Genomic DNA, 22,057 nt, shown 5'->3' with positions numbered 1-22,057 from the left:
AATGTAAAGTATTTTTTCAAATTTTGTGAATTGGTTTTCAGGTTCATTTTCGCTTGTTATTATTCTTAATTTTTCATTAACGGTTTTATGAAATCGCTCAACGTCAGAGATTCCATTTTTACTTGTTGTTATACTTAAAGTTACTCCTTCTGATTCTAACCAAATTTTAAGTGCAATGCACATGAAGGCGGAGTCTTTGTCGGCTTTTATTTCTATGGGTTTACCCATATCGTTGAATATGCGTAAAATAGCTCTTTTAGTTTCAAGCCAATCTCTACTATTTACTTCTATCAGGGAGGCGTATTTAGAATAAATGTCAATGCATGATAGGAATTGTTTATTGTTTACTAAGTAAAAATCCATGACGTACTTTTCTCTGGGACTAAAAGATTCTGGGGTTGTTTCAAGGATTAATTTTGTGTTTCTATGTTCAGTTTTAGCGATGTTACAGATTTCACATTCGTTTATGATGTTTTGGATAAGTTTTTGGTAATCAGGGTAATAGTAAAGTTCTTTGAACTGAAGTGTGAGTTTTTCTATACCAGGGTGTAATAATTCTTTATGTGTTTTGAGAATGATTTCCTTGAATTGGGCGTATGTTTGAATGTCTATTAGTTTTATGCTGGTTTTCATAGTTTTAGTGAAACTGTCGGGACTTATGATTTGAATATACGCATTTTGAAATATTTGAAAGTCGATCTCATCAGGAAAGTAAATAACACTTTTCTTAGTGCAAATATATTCTTTAATGATATTTTTAGCAAGGGTATCAGTCATTTCTTTATAACTGATTTTAATTCTGGTTTTATGGAAATATTTTATTATTTGGACGTCGTCAAAATTGTCTTTTATGAATTCGAATTGTCTGTTATAATAATTAAGAGGTCTTTCTGTTATTGAAATGTGATTTTGGTTGTCTTCTTGTGCACTATGCACAGTAGCTGTTGTGAGCAGGGAAGCTGGGTCATCTTCTCCTAGGAAGTTTTCCTTAATTTGAACTCTAGATAGAGCGTCAGCTACATGATTTTCTTTACCGGGTAGATATTGAATATTATAATCGTATTCGTTAAGTTTTATCTTCCATCTCTGTAATTTCATATTGGGATCTTTTATGTTATTTAGCCATACAAGTGGTCTATGATCACTTAATATGTCAAACTTTCTACCGAATAGGTAGGATCTAAAATATTTTGTTGCCCATACTATAGCTAATAGTTCTTTTTCTATAGCCGAATAGTTAAGTTCATGTTCGTTTAGAGTTCTGCTTGCATAGCAGATGGGTTTATGTTCTTGGGATAATACAGCACCTATGGCTATATTACTAGCGTCTGTTGTCAGTGAAAATTTCTTTTCGAAGTTGGGGTATATTAGAATTGGGTCGGATGTGATGAGTACTTTTAGTTTCTCGAAGGCGGACATGTAATCATTATCTTTTGTGTTAATTACTGTTCCTTTCTTTAATTTGGACGTCATAGGTTTTGCTATTTTTGCAAAATTGGGAATGAACTTACGGTAGAATCCGCAGAGTCCAAGGAATGATTTTATTCCTTTTGTGGTTTTAGGAATAGGAAAATTAATAACTGCATTTATTTTGTTAGGGTTTGGTTTTATACCGTCTGTTGTGATAATGTGACCGAGAAATTCTGTTTCTTTCTTCAGAAATTCACATTTGTCAAGTTGCAATTTTAGATTAGCTAATCTTAGCTTATCAAATACCCTTTTTAGAGACATTATGTGTTCTTCCAATGAAGTGGAATAAATGATAATATCATCTAAATAAACTAAACAATCTTTATAAATTAAGTCTTCAAGAAGATTGTTCATGCAGCGTTGAAATGTTGCTGGTGCATTTTTCAGACCAAAAGGCATACGAGTATATTCGTAATGTCCATGTTTTGTTGAAAATGCTGTTTTGGATATTGATTGCTTGTCCATTTGAATTTGATGGAAACCTTTAGCTAAATCAATGGTTGTGAAGTATTGACAGCGTCCAAGCTTGTCTAATATTTCGTCCATTACTGGTATAGGGAATTTGTCGTCGATGGTTATTTCATTGAGACTACGATAGTCTATGACTAATCGAAATTTTGGTTTACCAGAAGCATCACTTTTCTTTGGCACAATCCAAATTGGAGAACAATAGGGGGAATTAGATTTCCTAATTATTTTTTGTTCTATCATTTCGTTGATTTGCCTGTTGACTTCTTGATCAAACGCTTGAGGGTATTTATACGGTTTTTTATAGATAGGGTCTTCGTGTTTTGTATGAATGGAATGTTTAATCGTACTCGTGAAGGTCAAAGTTTCACCTTCTTTGTACTGAATATCACGGTATTCAAGCAAAACGTGGGAAAGTTGCTCCCTTTCTTCTGTATTTAGATGTTCTAATCTAAATACGTTAGATTCTCTTAACTCGTCATCTAGGGCGTAGTTAGAGGATGTTACTAGAAGGGCTTCTTCTAGGTATGGGGTAATAAGAGGGTTTTCCTCAGATTTAGAAGTCTTGGGACGCTCATAGGTAGTCTTGGACTCTTCTGGGTTAGATGATCTGGGGCACTGATTGGATGCTGACTCATCTGTTTTTAAGTGGTGTTTCCGCTTAATTTTCTGGATGTTTTTCTCCTTTTTTTGTATATGTAGAGGGGTTTCCTCTGAATTGGATGATCTGGGGTACTCATTGGTAACCTTTGACTCATCTGATTTTAAGTGGGGTTTCCGCTTAATTTTCCGGAGGGTTTTCTCCTTTTTTGGGGTATGTAGAGGGGTTTCCTCTGAGTTAGATGACTTGGGGCACTCATTGATGGCCTTGGATTCATCTGTTTGGATGTGGTCGTACCACATTTTAAATATGTAGCCATTTATAGTGACTGTTTGTGTTGAATAATTAATCTGAGTGTTAGTTGGTTCTAAATAGTTTCTGCCTAATAGTAAGTCATATTTTTCTGAAAAGTTTTGAATATAGAATGTTTGTTTAATGGGACAAAGTTTGCTTGACTGCAATGAAACGCTTTGATTCAACATTATAATGCCATTAATAGTGTGGACTTTAACTTTAGAAGGTTTGATTGGAAAATTAAAGAAATTTTGTTTCATAATATTAATTGACGAACCGGTGTCTACTAAGCATTTGAGAGTAATATTATTCATTGTGATTTTTAAGAATGGGTTTCCTCCTCCTCTAAATCGCTTTCTGATTCCGAGGCTGGTTGAAGAAAATTTTCGCATCCTGTATCCATTCTGTATTGGGCACTATCACTTTCTCTCTGTCGTTTGACGGGAGGGTTTGGGGCACTATTATTTCTTTGTTGAAAATTTAATGGATTCTGGACTCTTCCTGTATTTAATTTTTGTGTGAGTTCTCTTGCAAACTTTGGATTTGGTTCGCAGGGTTTCGGAGTAGTGCTTGGATTTGACTTAATTGTGTTATGCATAGCATTGCTCACGAAATTTTGATAGTTTCCCTTATTCTTAGAGGTTTGGGGTTGGGTTTTGTTATGATCGGAATAATTTTGGGATCTTGTTCTGTCATTGAAAGTTATTTCGTATACGCCTTCTTGTTGCGCTATTTGTTTGAGATTAGATACTGTCGTAATGTCAAATCTAGCAAGAGTCATAAATAACCTATCGGGCAATTTTCTCATGATTACATCTTTGATTGTCTTATTTAATGCATTTGTGTATAATACAGTATTATTGATATCATTTTCTAGCATAAGTTTATTCGATATCGTGAATGATTTTATTTCTAATTCTTCGACGAACTTACGGATACTTCCGTTGAAGGGTGTGTTGTAAATGTGACGAAGTAGTTCTTCACATGGTGTTTGGGTTTTATACTCGCTGATGAGCGCATTCATAAGGGTTGGCCAGGTTGTTGCTCCGGATAACTGGGATACACGTTGAGCATCTCCTGCAAGTTGCATTTCAATTGCGCTGAAGAATACATGCTTTTGCCTGATGTCCGTTGATGGATAAAGCTGAAGTATGAACTCGATCCTTCGGATAAAGGCACTGAGTTCTTGGGTATTACCGCTGAATATTGGTATTTGCCTTATTTGGCTTAAGGCTTGATTAAGGTGGGATTCCGATAACAATTTTACTTGCTCGGTTGCCATGGTTGTTGATTTTTTTTTTTTTTTTTTTTTTTACACTTTCGTTAACCGTATGCAGTAGGTTTGACTATTATGTGTCAACCTCCGATTATACGTAGTTCTTTTGCGGATAAAAAGAGTTAATTGTATTACGATATTATGTTCACTTTAGCGCCGATTCGCGTGGTTCAATCTTAAAAGATACGCTTGGTCGTACAAGGATCTTTTGTCACTAGATTGATATTTGTAAACAACTCGTACAACTTTTTCTATTTATCCTACCGACTGCGCCATTTACGAATTCAGACCGAGTGTTTAATAAAAAAAGAACACAGGAGGTTATTTTATTTATTATTAAACGTTTTATTATTTCCAGTAAAGGAAGAACTAGAGCCTTTGGATTATCACTAGGTTGGATAATGGACTTCGAGGTTGAAGTGGGCTTAGCAGTGTTATCGCGATTGATAACGTACTCAGAACTGAACTGATGTATGGGGACATGATTGGGTTTATATAGGCGGATTGGGATAGCTTAAGAGCGAAGTTTAAGAGAATAAGGTTATCAACGTTTATTCTCCCGGAAAGAGAGGTGTCTATTCTCCCGTTAAGAGAGGAGCCCCGAAAAATAGGAGTAATTTGAGAATCCTGAGACGATTGTGTGGGCGGAAGTTTTTGTTATTTCAGTTGGCTCGCCAAGTGATCGAATGTTTAGGGGACGTGGACATTGGCTCGCCCCAGAGTCTAGACTTTGGACTTCGGACTTTTGCACTTTGCTGCGCGTAGATGAAAGCTAAGCATAATCGAAGGGCTCTCGATCTTTGAATACATTTCGTACTTAGAGATTAATGTGTGTGTGTGATTGTTTACAATAGTGTGTGTGGTTGTGATTGGGGAGTTGTGGGTGTAGATATGTTACTATATATTTTGTAATCATATTTATGATTTTATGTATGTACATACATATGTACATACATACTTATGTATATATGTGAAGCGAATCACGAAAAAGAACACTTGCCAATTTAAAAAGTTGTACTGTATGCAAACAGCAGGGAAACCCATTTTTCTCACATGAACCCGCAAAACTATTGAAAATTACTATGAACAGCAGCGCAAAAAACGTATGGACTTCTGGCTGCCCATCATAGATATGTACTACTGCTCCAACAATAGCCAGTATTTTACTTTTTTTATGATAGCCTTGGTCCAGGCGAACGCGATTCGATTCGATTTATGGGTGGCGATATGTTGGCCCACCACATATGTACATACGTTTATAAGTTCACGTGGATATTCGTATTCATATAATATATGTACATATGTACGTATAAAAAGAGCATTTGTAAGCAACGGAAAGGAAAACAAACAAGAAGCAATACGGAGCGAAAAGTTTTTCCATTAAATCAATGAAGCGTTCAAAGTACTCGCTCGATGGCAGCGGTGACAGAAATAAAGTCGAAAATTGGCGAACTTTGTGATTTAAACGGATTTCTCAATCGAAATTTTGCGAGCCTCGAATATACACATAAGAACGTATATTATTGTTTACACGCTATTCATTTCATGAAAAGTACCAAATTGTAGGTGCATTATCAGCGTTTTATGGCACGAAGATGTGAATGTATTCAGGCTGGAAGAGTGAAACTGTAAAATGTAACTCTGGAACCTCGCTGCAATTCAAGTGGTAAATCAAATAACTTAGTTAGTTAGTAACCTTTAAACAACCTTTGGGTATAAAGCTGAGCCTCTACATGTTATAATATTTGCAAATATGTAGTAACTCTTTATAAATACATATCTGCAGAGCTTTACTAGAGTTTACAAATTAATTATGGAAACTTAAATTAAAAAACCAATTTATTAAGTTGTGAAATTAGCATTCAAACACTTTTGAAACATAGTACTGCCTGTTGATATATCGTGTTTAAAATTACCTAATCTGTATATTCTTTTGCGGAATAGTCAAAGAGATTCCGACCTCGTCATTGCAAAAGAATTGGCTTTCTGGAATTCGAACTTTGTTTGCGAATAACCTCACCTTTTATGCTTTCCCTCTGTGGAACACCATTTCAAGTGTCATTCCGTTTGTTATACACACATATTTTTATGGCTGATGACAGCTCAATTTTTCCCTCTAGTTTTTGCGCATTTCCCCCAGCTCTTTACACAAAAAATACATAAAAGTTGCAAAACAAAAAAGGTATTTTTTCGGGTCGAAAAGAGTAGAACAAAAAGCCAATTTTGCTGGAAAAGAGCTTTAGAAAAAATGTATAGTAGCGTGGAAAGGACATATGTATGTATGTACGTTGCAAGTGGCGAGACGTGGACAATAAATGGCCACATGACAAAACATACGTTTCATGTACAAATGTATGTCATAAATTTCGATTTGAAGGCCCTTTAGACAAACTTTTTCCAGCTGAGGGTTCATACTTCATAAGTGCCTATGCAGCACTGGGTAATTGACGATTTTTGACATTAAACTCAAGATATAATACTTTTATTATCTTATTTACTAAAGTAACAGGTTTGTGCGTTGAAAAGTATGAAATGGGTAGGCTTTAAATTTGTGTCAGATGGTTGCCAAGTCCACGCTTTATTTGATTCTTTCGATATGCGAAAAGTATGTTAAAATTCCTATTTCGTACTCTCACTAATGTCCTTTTTCAAATTATTATCTTCTCTAATCTAATACATGAAACGTACTTTGTTAACCAATTTCCGATTATTCTCTTACGCATTTTGCATTTGTAAATATATTTCCACAATTGAAAGAAGACTTTTGAGTAAGTTTCATATACAGATAGCCTTAGAACTGAAAGACTTACTTCAGTAGAAACGGGCTTAAAAAAAATCAAAAAACCTAGCACACAAGATATATTTACATATATACCAAGAAGCGTTTAAAAAATGTATAGTAGCCTGGAAAGGACATATGTATGTATGTATGTACGTTGCAAGTGGCGACACACATAACGTCACTTACACAACTCCACCCTGTTCAAAAACACTTGAAAATATATATATATAAATATTTTTTAGAACACCAATCCCACACTCGGGAGCATGCATTTTTCTACAATACATTCAAAATACCTAAATAAGACGTTTTATGAAATTTTAATGGAATTGCAATAAAAACAATTCAAAGCCGAAGCCGAAGTCCACATACCGCGTAGACCGAATTTCTGCGCTATTTTTGATATTTTTTTGTATTTTACAAAAAATGCACGAATAAAAACCGGGAAACTACTTCATTTTGAAACAGTTGGTAACAAGAAAATTATAAATCACAAATTGCAAATAAAGTTACATTGTTTTCACAAACCTTTAACACATTGTCCATACGCACGGTTTGCACTTTCCTGCCTAGCGTCTAATTTTTCTAAAATATATATGCATATAGATATAAAAAATAAGGATATAAATATAGATAAGCATTTGTGTTCGCAATTTGGCAAACTGCACCATGTTGGCCATGGTTAAAAGCAGAACACGACTGGATATTTAAGGCAGAGTGCAAATATCAGCTGTAATCAAATGAAAACCCGTTTTCGCTTTTGTTTGAAAGTTTCTTGTCATTTATTAATATTTATACTTTGTGTTGCATGCCATACAATATTTTGGGTTTTTTTGCGTTTTAATTTATTACATTTATTGTATGTTTGCTGTATATTTGTTTATTTTTTACCTCTGCATTGTGTGTGTTTTGTGTTTCCGCTTTTTAGTCCCTACAATTGAACAAGAATCGAAGAAAGGGGCTTTTTGCATGGTAACGAATGCATCGTTATGTGCTGACTTTTTGCAGAGCAGAACAAAGCGTTGTTTAATTTTATATTTCCTTTTCATTTTCGTTTCGTGTTGTTTTGTGTTGTCTTAAGTTTGATTTTTTGATTTTGATTTGCATGTTGTGTTCTTACGAGTATTCCTCTGGGTATTGTTATTGTTTGCTTCCTAAGTTTCATGCATGCATACTACATTTGTTGTATCTCGCATATAACAATATTAAAATATTTGAGAAGTCCAGACACACAGAAGCTTACACAGGAAGAATTGGGGACCGATGATGAAGACGTCTCGCAAGAGTCTCTTCGCCTTAGCTCTTTGTTTCGGTGTGTGAATGTGTTTTTGTCTGGTGTTTTGATTTCATTTCACTTGAATCGGTTGCTTAATTTTCTAGAAATTCTTTGTTTTTTATGCATATTTAATTTCTTTTCGAATCGAAATTAGGAAAACCATATAGTTAACTATGAGAAAAAATGTATGTATATGAAACTCTTTGAGTTCTGCTAACAATTATCCATACTTTGGGGCCTGCACTTAAACTAATTAATATTACTATTTATGTTTTTATAGTTATTTAGCTACTTTTGGTAATATGTCTTGCCGCTTTTAATTATTTTTTATAACTAGTTTATCCTTGATTTCTCAGCGTTCGGTTAAAAAAAAACACAAAAATCGCTCATCCACTATCCATTCGCTAATTCTAGTTCAAAAAAATTTTCTGCATGTGTGCTTTCCATTACAGTTATGTATAATTATATTTTTACGGGCCTTGTGTGTACTTCCTATAGATAGCATTATTTAGAGCTTAATTTGATTTGGATGCAACGTTTACGGCTGAGATTTCGCTTTGATTCCACTTTATTTACATTGAAAAATCCACATTGCCTTTCGATTTTCGCATTCTGCTCTACCATCAATTGTCATAACTAAATTGTCATAAAACGTTGAACGCATCTTCATAATTATCACTAACCTAGATTTTCTTAATTTTTCTATGTTATTTTTTTGCGTCTTTTCGGGACTTTCAATTGTAAATTAAATGCATGTTGGGCACATTGAAAATCATAAAACGGCTTTGCGCTTGCTCTTGGTAATTGGTAAACGTTTTTGATTCCATTTGGAATATGAAATATGCTAGTTTTTGCTCGCTTTTTTAGGGCTTTCAGATTTCAATTGAAAGGGGTGCCGAAGTAGATGAATTCACTTAAAATTCCAATAAATCACGCTATACATTTAATTATAAAGCGCGAATTTGGGTGTTCAATGTAAAAACATGCAGCCTGCATATGCGGCAGATCCTTTTATCCATTTATCCATCCATTTATTCTCGAATGGGTGAGCGATTATTGTTCGGTATTTTCAGTTCAGATCCGATGTACTGACATTAATGTTTTGTAAAGTACTACACACACCCAATTCATGTATTTATGTCAAGATTGTAAGTTGCCTTTTAATTCTCGTTAGCCGAATTAAGCAAGTTTCCTATAATATTTAGAAGTAGAAATTAATAATGTAACATTCACATTTGTTTGTTCCATGGACTCCTCTCTGCTCTTAAATGAAACGAACTGAAAGACAGTCGTTGGAAAAAAGCTGTATTAACTTTTGTTACCCTCTACTTTTAAAGAGTTTGTTGTTGTTGTTTTAAAGAGTTTTAAAGATGAATGTAGAATTGATTGAAATGCAAAAAATATCCTTTCGAAATGTAGGACCCCCCAACTCGGCACGTGCACCCACGCTTCTAGTATTTACTTAACCCTTCTGGTGGTGCGACTAACACACGCTCAAGTGGTTTGTATTGAGCACCACGCCCGCTGCCATGTAACCGTTATTCTGCCGGTGGGCATGGGCATGGGCGTGGCTGTGGGCGTAACCTACGTCCACAGAGGAGTCGGCCACCACCAAACCCACGCCCACAAGGGGACTTCCCGCCTTGCCCAGAGGCAAGCCACCAATTGGTACGCCTCCGATGGGTGTGGTGGTTGTGGAGCCGGTGCCCGTGCCACCTGTGCTAAGGCTGGTCCCGCTAATGTGGGCACTAATGCCGCTGGGCACACTGGACATGTGGGGAGAGCTACCGGCGTCGGTCGAATTATTCGAGTTATTCGAATTATTCGCAGCGGCTGCTGACGCGGCCCTCGCTGCTGCCGCTACTGCTCCTGCATTAGCAGCGGTCCTGGTCAGCTCCTCATTGGGTATGGAGAAGTGCCGGTAGGATATGTACTCCGGCGGCAAGGCAGCCTGCCGCTTGGCGTTTTCGGTGCGCTTCTTCTTCAGCTTGACATAACTCAAAACCGAGATCATTACGATGAACACTATGATGCCCAGGCAGCAGCCCACAATCAGGCCCAACCTTCTGGTCAGGATGGTGTGAATGAAGCCATTGCTGGAAAGCCCGTTCTCATCGGTGACCAAGCTGGGCGTGGAGTCCAGTGTCTGGACATCTGTGCAGGCGGAGATGTGAGAGTTCTTCAGCACCTGCATCAGAGCGTTGTCCTGACCGACGACGTTGTCCAGGTCCTGGTCAGGATTTTGGTTCTTGTTGTGATCCTGGACTATGGCTGGATTAGCGTTACCATTGGAGTTCCGGTTGTGCTGATGCTGATAAGGCGAAAATGACTCCGGCAGCGCCGCCGACATCATCACCGCCTCCTCCTCGCGCAAGGAATCGTTGGCATGGAGCCGTTGCAGAGCGTTCGCCAGCGGCTCCGAGAGCCAATTACCGCTCCCGATGACACAGATGTGATAGCGGGTATTGGGGCTCAGCTTGGTTAGCTTGGTCGAGCTGGCCGTCCCATTTAGCCGCTTGGCATGGATCTGTGGAATAAATTAAGCAGGTTGAAAGACGGTTATTGTCATTGCCATGTAGCCATTGTCGTTTCCATTCTCATTTTCATTTTCATCAGCATCGCCGATGTCAATGCCGTGTCGCTTTATTGAAAACGTTCCCTGCGTCCCTCCGCTTTCCGCGACCAGGGTGGCTTGTTCGCTCGCGGTGTGTTGATGGAGCACGGCACTCCACAGGCTTTAAAGCGTTAGAAATGAGCGGACAGAACGGGGAGTCGTGCGCTCTGAAAGGGCTGCTGAAGAACTTCGGACAACGAAAAAAAAAGAGCTAAAAGGATTATGGATAAATGTGCAGGTGCATTCAGACCTCTATAACGAAAGGAACTCCTAATAATACTTTAGTAATACATATGTATCTAATACAAAATGCCAAGTTTAGTCTTGAAAGCAATTGCTCTTTGGACAGGTCCTTACCTCATCGGTGGCGACGGGGAACCGCTCTCTGTCCCGTTCCCTTTCGCGATCTCGCTCTCGTGCACGCTGCTCCTGGTCCCGACTTCGCTGCCTATCCGGGTCGTGACTGTCCCGCTCACGGTTCGTTGGAGATCCGGCCGGAACGAGGCCGTCGCCAGTGGCGTGATAAACAATTTCGAAACCATTGAGGCCCAAATGGTCGCGGCCCTGCCAGGACACGACCACCGAGTAGGGCTGAATGTCCTGGATGGCCATTTTGGGTATTAGCGGCGCGTCGCAAAACTGCTGCGGCTCCATCCGGCCGAACACCTTGCCCCGCAGCTCCGTTGGGTGTTCGCACCTTAGGTAATTAATGGAGTCCCCGCCCAGACCTCCGGTCAGTCCTCCTGTTCCTCCTCCTGCGCCAGAGCCCGTGATAAGCGACCATTTACGGTGATCCCGCAGCCATTCCCAGAGCTTCTGAGCGTCACAGCTGCAATGCAGTGGATTCTCTGAAACGAGCACGCAATATGAACAACAAATTGGTCATGATAACGGGGCGACGAAGGGTAAAACTGAAGCTAAATATTCAAAGGCGCTGCAGCCGAATGAAATGTTTGTGAAAAGTGAAGGTCAATTAGTAAAAATGCAGCATCTAAAATATTGTACTTGTTAGTTTGAAATTGCATTTGAAATTCGAACTATTGTTTATAAGGAGTCTGTAAATGAAAATTATTTTGTTTTGTTCAAGAAAAAAAAGAAATAGCTAAGCACTTACCCTCCAGCCTTAGGGTTCTTAAATTGGTTTCCAGGGGCCTTAGTGGATCCAACGGCACCAGCTCGAAATAATTTTTACGCAGATCCAGAACATGGAGTTTCCTTAAGAACCGGAAGGCGTCGTTTGATAGAACTGTCATTCGATTGCCCATAAGTAGCAGTTCCAGCAGACCGTGGAGATTTCTAAAGGTCTTCTTTGAAATACGATCCAGCTGGTTAAAGCTCAGGTCCAGAGTTTGCATCTCCGAGAGATCGACGCTAAACTCCTCTAGATCCTTGAGGGTATTATGCGAAATATTGAGGAAACGTAGCAGTCGAAGTCCTTGCAATCGCTCTTTGGGCAGCATTTCCAACTCATTGACACTCAAGTCCAGTGTGAGGAGATTGGTCAGAGATTTAAAGGCGCCCGGAGAAATTCTTGTAATTCTGTTGTTCACCAAATGGAGGTGTTGCAACGCCTGAAAGGCCTCGAAATCCTTGGAGGTGAGTATGGAAAGGTTCGTCTGACAGATGTAGAGTTCCTTTAGGTAGGGATACCGCTCTTCCTTCACAGTATAAATCCGGTTAATAGGGTTGCCCGTCAAGTTCAACCATGAGAGTCGTGGTATGGAAACATCCGACAAAGCTGATGAGGGTATTTGCAGGAATCGATTGCTGGACAAGTCAACCTTCTGCAAATTGATCGAATGACGCAAGAAGTTTGCCGGCAAGGAGAGCAGCAGGTTGCCACTCAAGTCCACGCTGTCCAACTGGGTTAGGTTAACGGCATTAAAGCCACTCAAGGCGGTAATCTTATTGTCTCTCAGGATTAGTTGCCTAAGATTTAAGGTTCCGCTTAGCTTGAAGAAATCAATCGAAGACAAATGGTTTCGGGCAAGGTCCAGGCTTTCCAGAGTGCTGAGATTATAGAGGGCTATATGCGGAAAATCGGAAAGTTCATTTCTGCAAAGCTTCAGTTCCTTAAACACATTAAGGCCACTGAAGATATTCCGATTCATCTGGGTCAGCCGGTTGTCACACAGGTCTAGTCTTACCAAATTTGTGTTTTTGGCAAAGAGCAAATCGGGTATTTGCCCCAAACTACAATTAGACATGGAAAGATGCTGCAGAGAGCGGAGTCTATCCAACATTCCAGCCATGATGCCAACAGATCCGACATAGCTGAAGTTGTTATGGCTCAAAAGAAGTCTTCTGAGATTTGGTATATCTAGCGTTTGAATATCCGCTGGATTCAGTTGGTTTCTTTCCAGATTCAGCTCATTAAGGTTGGTCAGTGATTTAAACGCATGTTGGTCCAGTTTTCTTAGAGAACAATTTCCCAAATTTAGAGAGTTTAAAGGCAATTCATCGCTGAAAATATCCCGGGTTAGTTGCACCAGCGGATTGTGAGAAAGATCCAGAGACTTCAGATTCTTAAGCTTGGCAAAAGCATAACCTTCAATGGCCTCTATGTGATTTCGGGCTAGACTTAGTTCCTCGAGATCCTGAAGCGGTGCGAAATAGTCCCTTCTCAGTTGTCTCAGTTGATTGCCACTCAAGTCAAGAAATTGCAGTAGTAAGAGGTTTACAAAAGTGTCCTTTTCTATATCTCTTATTTTATTGTCGCTCAGATACAACCTACCCAATTGAGGCGTATCAGCGAAGAAAGACCTTTCCACTCTGGTCAACTGATTGTCTTTTAGCCACATAATTTGCACCTTCTGCTGCCGACGAAATGTGCGGGGGTGAACTTTGTGCAGGTAGTTGGCTTCTAGCTGCACAGAGAGTAAAGAGGAATTTTCATCTGGAAAGATATCTTCGAGTACAGTTAGTTGATTATCCTGAAGATTAATGTGCTGCATATTTTCCAAGGTGTGAAACGCCCGCGGTTCGATATCCTCAATACTGTTCTTCTGGATGTGCAACTCCTGAAGGGAGGGCAGGGGCTCAAACACGCCCCTTCTTACCCGACGGATGCGATTGTTGTGCAGTCTCACCTCCCTCAGGTGCTCTAACTTCCGGAACATGCCTATCTCCAGATCCTGGATCTCATTGTTGTCCAAGGACAGGGATGTAAGCTTGGTGCTCTTGTCAAACAGGGTCACAGGTAAGAGGGGTATAAAGTTTGACCTCAAGTACAGGTGATCTAGGTTAACCAGGGTGCTGAAAACATTGGGATCTATGTGGGCTATGGCATTGGACTCCAGGTAAATGACATCGACATTTGTGGAGTTGGTAAACGCATCTGCCGGCAGCTCCAGGATGTTGTTCTCACTCAGAAAGACCTCTCTTAATTGAGGTAAGTCCGAAAACACCCCACCAATAGTGTGTATATGATTGTGGCTAAGATCCACCGTTTGCAATCTCTTGTTCTTCTCGAATACCTTGGGATCTAATCCTATAATCCTGTTGTGTGACATGTCCAGGGACATTAGCTCACGCAGGCTCTTAAAAGCCTCCGGTTGGACCAACTCTATCTGATTGGCGTAGAAGGAGAGAGTTTTTAGCTGGGGAAAGGCCCTGAAGCAGTCGGGTCCGATTTCGGCAAACTGATTGGAGCTCAGGTCCAGAAAAATTAAGGAAGGCAACTGAAACGCACCTACTGCAGCCGCCGCTGCCGACGCATTGTTGGTGGCCAACTGGATGTCCCCGTAGAAGGTGGGTATCCGGTTGTTTGAGAGCCTCAAAATTCGCAGGTGGTCCAGTTTTCGGAGAGCCATCAGTGGAAAGGTGCGCAGGCCGTTCTCTGAGACGTCTATCTCCTGCATGCACTCCTCCAGCCCGGCAAAGGCGTGCTCCGGCATTCCCTGCAGCCGGTTGCCCTTCATATTAAGCTTGGAGATCCGCAGCCCGTAAAAGCTATAGTCGTCCACCCGCACGATCTCGTTGTAGTCGAAATCAAGGGCCGTCAGCTTTTGCATCGAGCTCAGAGCTCGAGATGGCATCTGGAAATATACAAAATATATCTTATTTATTTGGACGTTGTAGACAAAAGTTATATACTTAGGTAACAAAAAGATATCGGCAGGGTCTTTCAGCTGTTTACAGAGATTAGTTAGCTATACAAAAGAATAAATGACTTTTCAGAAATTTAAGTAAATGGAGACTTTTAGATGTGGTTTGTAAGGTTTGAATTTGGGTTCTTGGTTCAATGCGTTTGGAGTCCTAAGCAGTCGTTTGATGTGTCCTAGACGCAGTCTGGACAACTGGTTTCAGTGTCTCCATCTATCTCCATGTTTATGTTAACATCTTTGAAAAATAACAATGAGCAACAATTAGCCAATACACAGAGGAGCATAGGTGAGAACATAACTGCGACTCCACCGACTCCAACTTAACATGGCAGCATATGTCGTTGGAAATTGTTTATACATCGATTTTTATACTCGGGGTCTAGAGTAAAAGAGGTAAATGAAAGCATATCCGACATCAAGATGATTAAGTCAAGATTCTTGATCAGAATCCCCAGCCATCCCATCGATCGATCATAGGCGATCCTTTTTATTCCGACATCCCGTTTTATAGAAATACATTTTTACAGCCTTTTCAACGAATCTTATATGCCACATCGGAATATATGTACATACATATTCGCTTAATAAGACAAAACAAGAGAGAATGCTAAAGTCGAGTCAAGAAAATATATACTTTATATGGTAGGAAACGCTTCCTTCTTCCTGTTACATACTTTTCAACGAATCTAGTATACCCTTTTACTCTACGAGTAACGGGTATACAAATTCGGGCTTACCGTACTTTTACATTCGATTGCAAATCGAAAAGCGCTACTTTTTCCAAGTGTTCTTTACGAAATACCATTTACCTGTCTATTGGTTATCGATTGATTGCAGTGGGCCCCCATGTTTTTACTAACAGATACCCTAACATACGTTGATTACTTTCTGATATACCACATAATTCTTTTTTTTTGTGCGGGGCATGGATATTTATTTTAAGCGCAACAATGTTTTTAAATTAGGCTAGTACTAATAAGTAACCATTAAAACGCACGATGTTTATCAAGTCTACATTTGTATTTACAGTTTAAATGCATGGAATACAAAATAGGCATCTGGCAGAGTCCTGAAAATCCTGTCTCGCTCAAACTCGCCTCCCTCTGCAACATTAGACAGGTCCGCCTATCTAGGGCGAACGCGAATCGCGGCGATGGTAATGTCCGTGGCGCGGCGATGAGCGAGAGTAGGAGCGCGACTTGGAGCGGTTGCGCCGAGGATTGCGCGAAGCCGACATAGAGCGGAAGCGAGAGTGGGAGGACCGCGACCCGTATTCCGAGCCGGTCGCAGAGCGGGACGGCGATCGCGAGCGTGACGACGAGCGGGACAACGTACGCTGGCTCTGGCGCCGGTTGACTGGCGAGTAACGGCGGTATTGACGCCACGGCGCCTTTAGCATGTTCTCCTGGAAGGCGGACACCCTGATCAGCTTGCCATCGATCTGCCCGCCGTTCATGTGCTTGATGGCATTGGCGCAGTCCTCTGGACGTGAGTACTCCACAAAGGCGTATCCGCGTCCCTGGCGCCCTTGGAAACGGTCCATTGGAAAGTCGACTGCCGTCAGGGCTCCGAAGTGACCAAATATCTCGGTGATGTGCGCCTTGGTCACCTGACGCGTCAATCCCTTAATGTGCAGGCGCACATTGCGCACGGGTTGGCGAAATTTGAAGGCGTCCTTTCCGTTTCTGGAAGTCACTTTTCTGACCTCACCCACGGCTCTGTAGCCCCGTCCATTTGCTTCTGCTCCTCCTCCATCCCCTTCACCGCGCCGGTGGTTCCACTGGCTGCTGCAATTCCGCCCATTTTGGTTTTGACCGCTTTGTTTTTGGCGACTAGGTTCTGCACCAGTGGACGGTGAAGAACCGCGACGTGGTAGATCGTTGATTGACGACCTGCCCTTGGGGCCTGAGCTGCCGGAGCGGTTCTGCTGAGGACTCTTGTTGTGATCTTTGGCTGCCGAGGGCCTGGCACTGGAGTGCAGCTGGGTGAAATTCGAGCTGGAGCTGATGTGGTTCCCGTGGCTTGAACTGGCGCTTGCGTTAGACCTGACCACCGCTTTCGAAGAGGTGCTTGCCACTGAAGTCTTGGGGGCTTGGTAAGTCGCCTTGCTGCCCACGTGATGGGCGACAACTGCCTTTGCAGATTGGCCGGTGCTGCTGTCCCCCTTATTTTTTGTGCTGGAGATGCTAGCGCCGCCACTTGAGTGGCTTTCGGCCATGCCAGTGGCGTTGGAAATCGTCTTGGTAATGGTTATAGTGCTAGACTGTATGATGGCTTGGTTGGTGCCGCTAGAACTGCTGGCGGCCGAGGCGATGTTCTGCGAGGTGGAGCTGCGTACACGAGACTTGCGGTCCAATACTACGCTGCTTGGCTCCCTCATCGGAGTTGGCATGGCGATCGGAGCAGGAATTGGAACCGGGACAGGGGCCGGAACGGGTTGCGGGTGGGGATTGTTATGGGAGTTGGAATGGCTATGGAGATGGGAATGCGATTGCGAACGGGAATGGGAATGGGAATGGGAATGCGGTTGTGACTCCGAAACAGACAGGATAGCCGGAATGGGTGCCGGCACGGGCTGCGGAATGGGTGCCGGTATCTGAATGACCCCAGCGGCTGAAGCAGGAGATATTTCTTCGACAAGCTCTTCCTTAACCGTGATAGCTCCCTTGGCGGCGGATATGCCACGACGACTCTTTTTAGCCGAACGCTTGGAGAAGCGTCCGTGATTCGAGTGATGGCAACGGGTGACATGACGACGACGGTGCGAATGACGAGGATTTTGGTGGCGCCTATGGCGACGATGGTGTCGGTAATGGCAACACGAGTGCTTGGCGCGCTCAAGCTTTTTGACGGATCCTTCTGGCTCTGGCTCGCTGTCGCTCGACGAGTAGCTGCTGCTGGTGGAGCTCAAGAAGCTTGTGCAGCTGGACGATCCAGAGGTGCTGTAGCTCGAGTCCGAGTAGCTGGAGTCGCTGCAGTCTGCTTCGGTGCTCTCCGAAGTTTTCGAATGATTTGGTGAGATGTTCCTCATCCGGGAGGAGATGCCTCTGGCTGGCTCTTTGCGGTCCCTGCGGTCTCTGCGGTCCCTGCGATCTCTGCGGTCTCTGCGGTCTCTGCGGTCCCTGCGATCCATGCGCTCCATGCGTTCCATGCGTTCCATGCGCTCCCTGCGATCTTTCTTGTGCGAATGCATCTCCTTGCGTTCGCGCTTAGTGGCTGGCTCGCCATCGTCCCTTGTCTTCGTCCCTGATACCTTGGTCATTTTCACAAGCTTTCACTTTCACTGCGAAAAAATGTGATGGCCTTCGAAACTTTTTTGATTTGATGCTCCGCTACTCACACGTTGGGGATGGATGCCTTATGAAAATTAAATGGCGTGAAAAAACTTGGTCTGACAACTGTCATCAAAATAAATGGTGACCAAGCAAAGGCCACTCAATGAGAGGTAAAACCCTTTTTGGTTCGGGGTTGCCACCTAAGGTCACCTCAGTAACGAATTCTCAAGCACTAGACCACATTAAGGATATACTTTTGAGATGTATGACGGCGTAATTTTCTGGAGCTGATTCCACACTACTCTCTACAATTTAAAGTTTTTAAATATTCAATTCTAAGGACTGTTGAAAGTCGTTGTCCAACACTTCGAAATCAGGGCTGTAACTATCGTAATTCAGTAAGGCATTCCTATAACCTGTAAACATAATTTAAATATACAAAGACAAGAAAGGGAAGGTAGCTTCGGTAATCCTATATCCGTCTGCCTGTCCATATAAACGTTGGCCTCACAGGAATATAAAAAGATAGGAAGTTGAATGAAAGTGTGCAGATTCGCAGCACGTGTTACCGTAGACCTCTACATGTTACGAACTGCTTTCTTTTCTTGGTGGCACTGCCGCTAGCTCAGGCTTTTCTCAGGGCAGAGTTTCCCTCGTGCCCCACAGATCGCACCATAAGCATCGATAACTATCGACGTCTCACGACTCTACATACTTGCGATCTCTAATAAGCAGACAAACAGAAAAATGTAAACAAACGAATTAATTTAACATAAACGACAAAATGTTTCAGTTTTGGTGGTCGCAGATGTTAGGACCATGCGCACCCACCCGACCTAGGATGCACGAAGGATTGTGGCGGACATCCCCCATTATCAACACGTCGGTCTCGCTCCAGTCGACTAGGACAGCTCCACATCCCCTACAGTGAAGCATTCCGGTAGGATTCCTTCTTTTATTACACATAAATATAATTACTAACTCTCACATTCTTTAATTCAATCCTTCATCCGGCAGCGATCACCCTTGATCTTCGACTGATTTGAAATGGCCAAAGCAACAAGTTTGGGAATCCTCTATGGGCTACAAATCACCGCGGAAACTTGGCCCGCAATGTGCTTTTTAAAAGGGCACTACTATGAACGTATACACATACGTAGGGTGTGACAAATATTGTATTGAGTGACAAATCCAGGTAAGCGTTACAAAACAATTAACACAAAAACTAAGCCTAATTGAATAATATATTCAGCACCAACCGTTGACGGCCGTTGAAATAATTGTGGCGGGCGAAGACTTCAGACTAGCCAAGGAATCTACAGAAGTCAAGGGAGGTTGCCCTGGAAGAATCCTGATCCAAAGAACGTGGCCCTCCCTGAACTGACTCACCGGCGGTTAGGGATCGCCTCGGGGCAGATGGTGACTCCTTAGTGTAGTTGAAAAGTAAGTTTCTAAAATACAGATAAAGTTTCGGCGGCGAAGCAGACTGGCTTCACGAAATAATTATTTTCCTGACTTCCAATGCAATATTGCCCGGCGCCCTATTGCGCCATATTCCTAATCCTCTCCCGACTTGGGCTATTAGACATAACCCGGGCCATTTAAGAGTAATTCCGGAGCGATCTGGGATAATCCAAACGGCCAGATCGCTCAACAGGATTCCCAAAGGGGCGGGCCACCCAAAATCATCACCCTATCGCTGTATCGATAGATAAGGCCTTATCATCGACTCCAACTGCAACATACTAATACTTTTTAAAATACTTAAGCCATAATCATTTTTAGACTAATGCTATTTTTTGCTGTTAGGGTATGTAAAATTATACCCGCTAATCGTAGATTAAAAGGTTATACTAGATTCGTTGGAAATTATGTATGCAGGTGGAAGGAAGCGTTTCTAACCATATGAACTATATATACATATATTCCTATCAGGATCCCGAGCCGAGTCGATTTGACCTTGTCCGTCCGTCTCTCCATCCGTATGGATGTCGAGATCTTACGGATGAACACAAAAGCTAGAAGGCATTCAGATGCATTAATGCATGATTAAGCACGAGGATATCAGATACATCAGATACACGCTAACGCCCACAAACCGCCGAGAAATTAAAAAAAAAAGGTTTTAATATTTTTAATTTTTTGCTTTTCATTTGTAATTTTTGTCTTGCCAATTTCTATCGGTCTTACAAAAAATGTTGGCCAAGCCTCAACAATGGCGTTAGCTTTTGTTATATTTTATTCTTCTTATCTATAACAAACTTTAAATGTTGCCAATTGTATTGTAACCCAATCTTCGCTCCTAAAATAAATTATAAATTGTTGGAAATGTACAATAATAAAACTTAATCGAGCTGATTCCCCTGTCAAAACTGTATCTATAATAACATATATTTAGATTACCACTGCCGCCCTCTTAAATATTTCGCTGGTAACGTTTGGCATGTTTTCTGCAGCCATAGTTTTTAGTAAATACATTTGTTGAAATGAATCTTCGAAAATATTTTCTCGTTATATATTTGAACAACCCCATTCGAGCGGAGGGAGTTTTAATTGCACTGATTGAGCAGAGTTTCCACCACATTGGCCACGTGTGGGTGAGCACATCTGTGTCTGAATGCCAAAGGATCGAGAGGATGCAGATGCAGTGTCACATGACACGGACAAAGCGAATTACGGCCTTTTAATTAATGTACTGACACGAAAATTTATGGCAGTCGATTTTAATTTATTGAACCCTTGCGCTGCCGTTTCGCGCCTTACGAACGCGACACAGCCATCCAAGAGACCCAGGACATGCGACTCCGCCCTGACTCAACCGAAATTTATGGTTAGTGGCTGGCCAGCGAAGAAATGGTCTGCCATAAAATCATATTTATTTTTATTGTTGGCACAAAATGAAATATTTATGGGCATTTTGAATTCCAAAGAACAACGACGATTCACGGCGTCCACACTCTAATCCCTGATCACGGGTCGTTTCTTGGGGGCACATGGCCCGCTGGCGCCACTGCTTCCAGATATCCAACGACACATTTGCAGGTATTGGTGGCTCTGTCGCGAACACAAAGAAGCCGCGGATTCTCTAGGTCCTTCAGGGTGCAGGGATCCCAGCAGGGGGGAGGGGGCACAATGCTATCGACCTCAACGGTCACCGCAACCGTTGCCATCATCAGGATAATGCTCAGTTTCGACATTATTGGGTGATTGAATGATAACTCTTCCCCGAAAAGCCAGAGTTTTATAGCCATTGACTGTCTAGAAACCAGGTTGCTTTTCCACATCTCGCAACCTGAGGCTTGCTTTATAGGTAACTTTATAGTAATTAAAAATTAAATTGTTTTTGTTTTCAGTAAGTAGTAAATTAAAGTAAATTAAGTGTCCCGCTTACAAGCATTATATATTTTATTATATATTTAAGGGTTCAGACCTGATTCATAAAAATAATTATTGGTAAAGTTTAACCTGGTCTCTCTCTCTCTGGTATTCTGTTTTATGTAGAACCAGATATTTTATAAAAAGCGTATAAGGTTGACAACAACCATCATGTCCAGTAAAGATAATTACTAACACTAGAATAATGTGCTTACGAACATCTAAAATGTATTTGAAATCGCTCTCAGCCCTTGTCCTTCTTGCGGCAGTTAGTTGCGATAACAAGACAACTACCGGTAAGCCCACTACCATCGAGTTCAGAGTGATCCGCGTCCCGCCGCCACGCCCCCTTTGCATGCGCTCCAGGCGGTGGTCTTCTTCCCAACGGCGATTGCCAGCGCTTCCAGAACATTCTGGCCCTGAATCGCCGCGGAAGCCCTCTCCAAGTGACCAACACCCGAGGGCTGGAATGTCGCGGAATCCGAGGCGTTGGCGGACAGTACAGACGACCTTGCTATTA

General features: G+C 41.8%; 2 protein-coding genes across 6 annotated transcripts in view; both read right to left on the bottom strand.

The window, feature by feature from the left end:
* Positions 1-4,430: 4,430 nt before the first annotated feature.
* Positions 4,431-22,057, bottom strand: part of LOC27209109 (chaoptin) — a 205,707-nt gene continuing 188,080 nt past the window's right edge. For all 4 annotated transcript variants that reach the window (XM_016174293.3, XM_016174294.3, XM_039297059.2 and 1 more), the window contains 3 exons: positions 11,896-14,818; positions 11,139-11,629; positions 4,431-10,694 (listed from right to left, as the gene is read on the bottom strand). In XM_016174293.3, coding sequence (XP_016040366.1) covers positions 9,651-10,694; positions 11,139-11,629; positions 11,896-14,818 — 4,458 coding nt within the window. In that variant the 3' untranslated portion in view covers positions 4,431-9,650. The remainder of the gene's footprint in view (positions 10,695-11,138; positions 11,630-11,895; positions 14,819-22,057) is intronic.
* Positions 15,803-19,373, bottom strand: LOC6726638 (pinin). 2 transcript variants are annotated; one of them, XM_039297065.2, is made up of 2 exons: positions 19,145-19,373; positions 15,803-19,084 (listed from the first exon to the last, which is right to left on the bottom strand). In XM_039297065.2, exon 2 carries the CDS (start codon positions 18,147-18,149, stop codon positions 16,017-16,019), a length of 2,133 nt encoding a protein of 710 aa, XP_039152999.1. In that variant the 5' UTR covers positions 18,150-19,084; positions 19,145-19,373; the 3' UTR covers positions 15,803-16,016. The 2 variants fall into 2 exon arrangements, with proteins under 2 accessions (XP_039152999.1, XP_016040376.1); XM_016174289.3 differs by lacking the exon at positions 19,145-19,373 and having other exon boundaries at positions 15,803-18,170; positions 18,228-19,112.

Source organism: Drosophila simulans, chromosome X (genome assembly GCF_016746395.2).
Source record: "Drosophila simulans strain w501 chromosome X, Prin_Dsim_3.1, whole genome shotgun sequence".
NCBI classification, from domain to species: domain Eukaryota; kingdom Metazoa; phylum Arthropoda; class Insecta; order Diptera; family Drosophilidae; genus Drosophila; species Drosophila simulans.
Note: the sequence above shows the minus strand (reverse complement) of the source record. Positions and strands in the feature narration are given on the sequence as shown.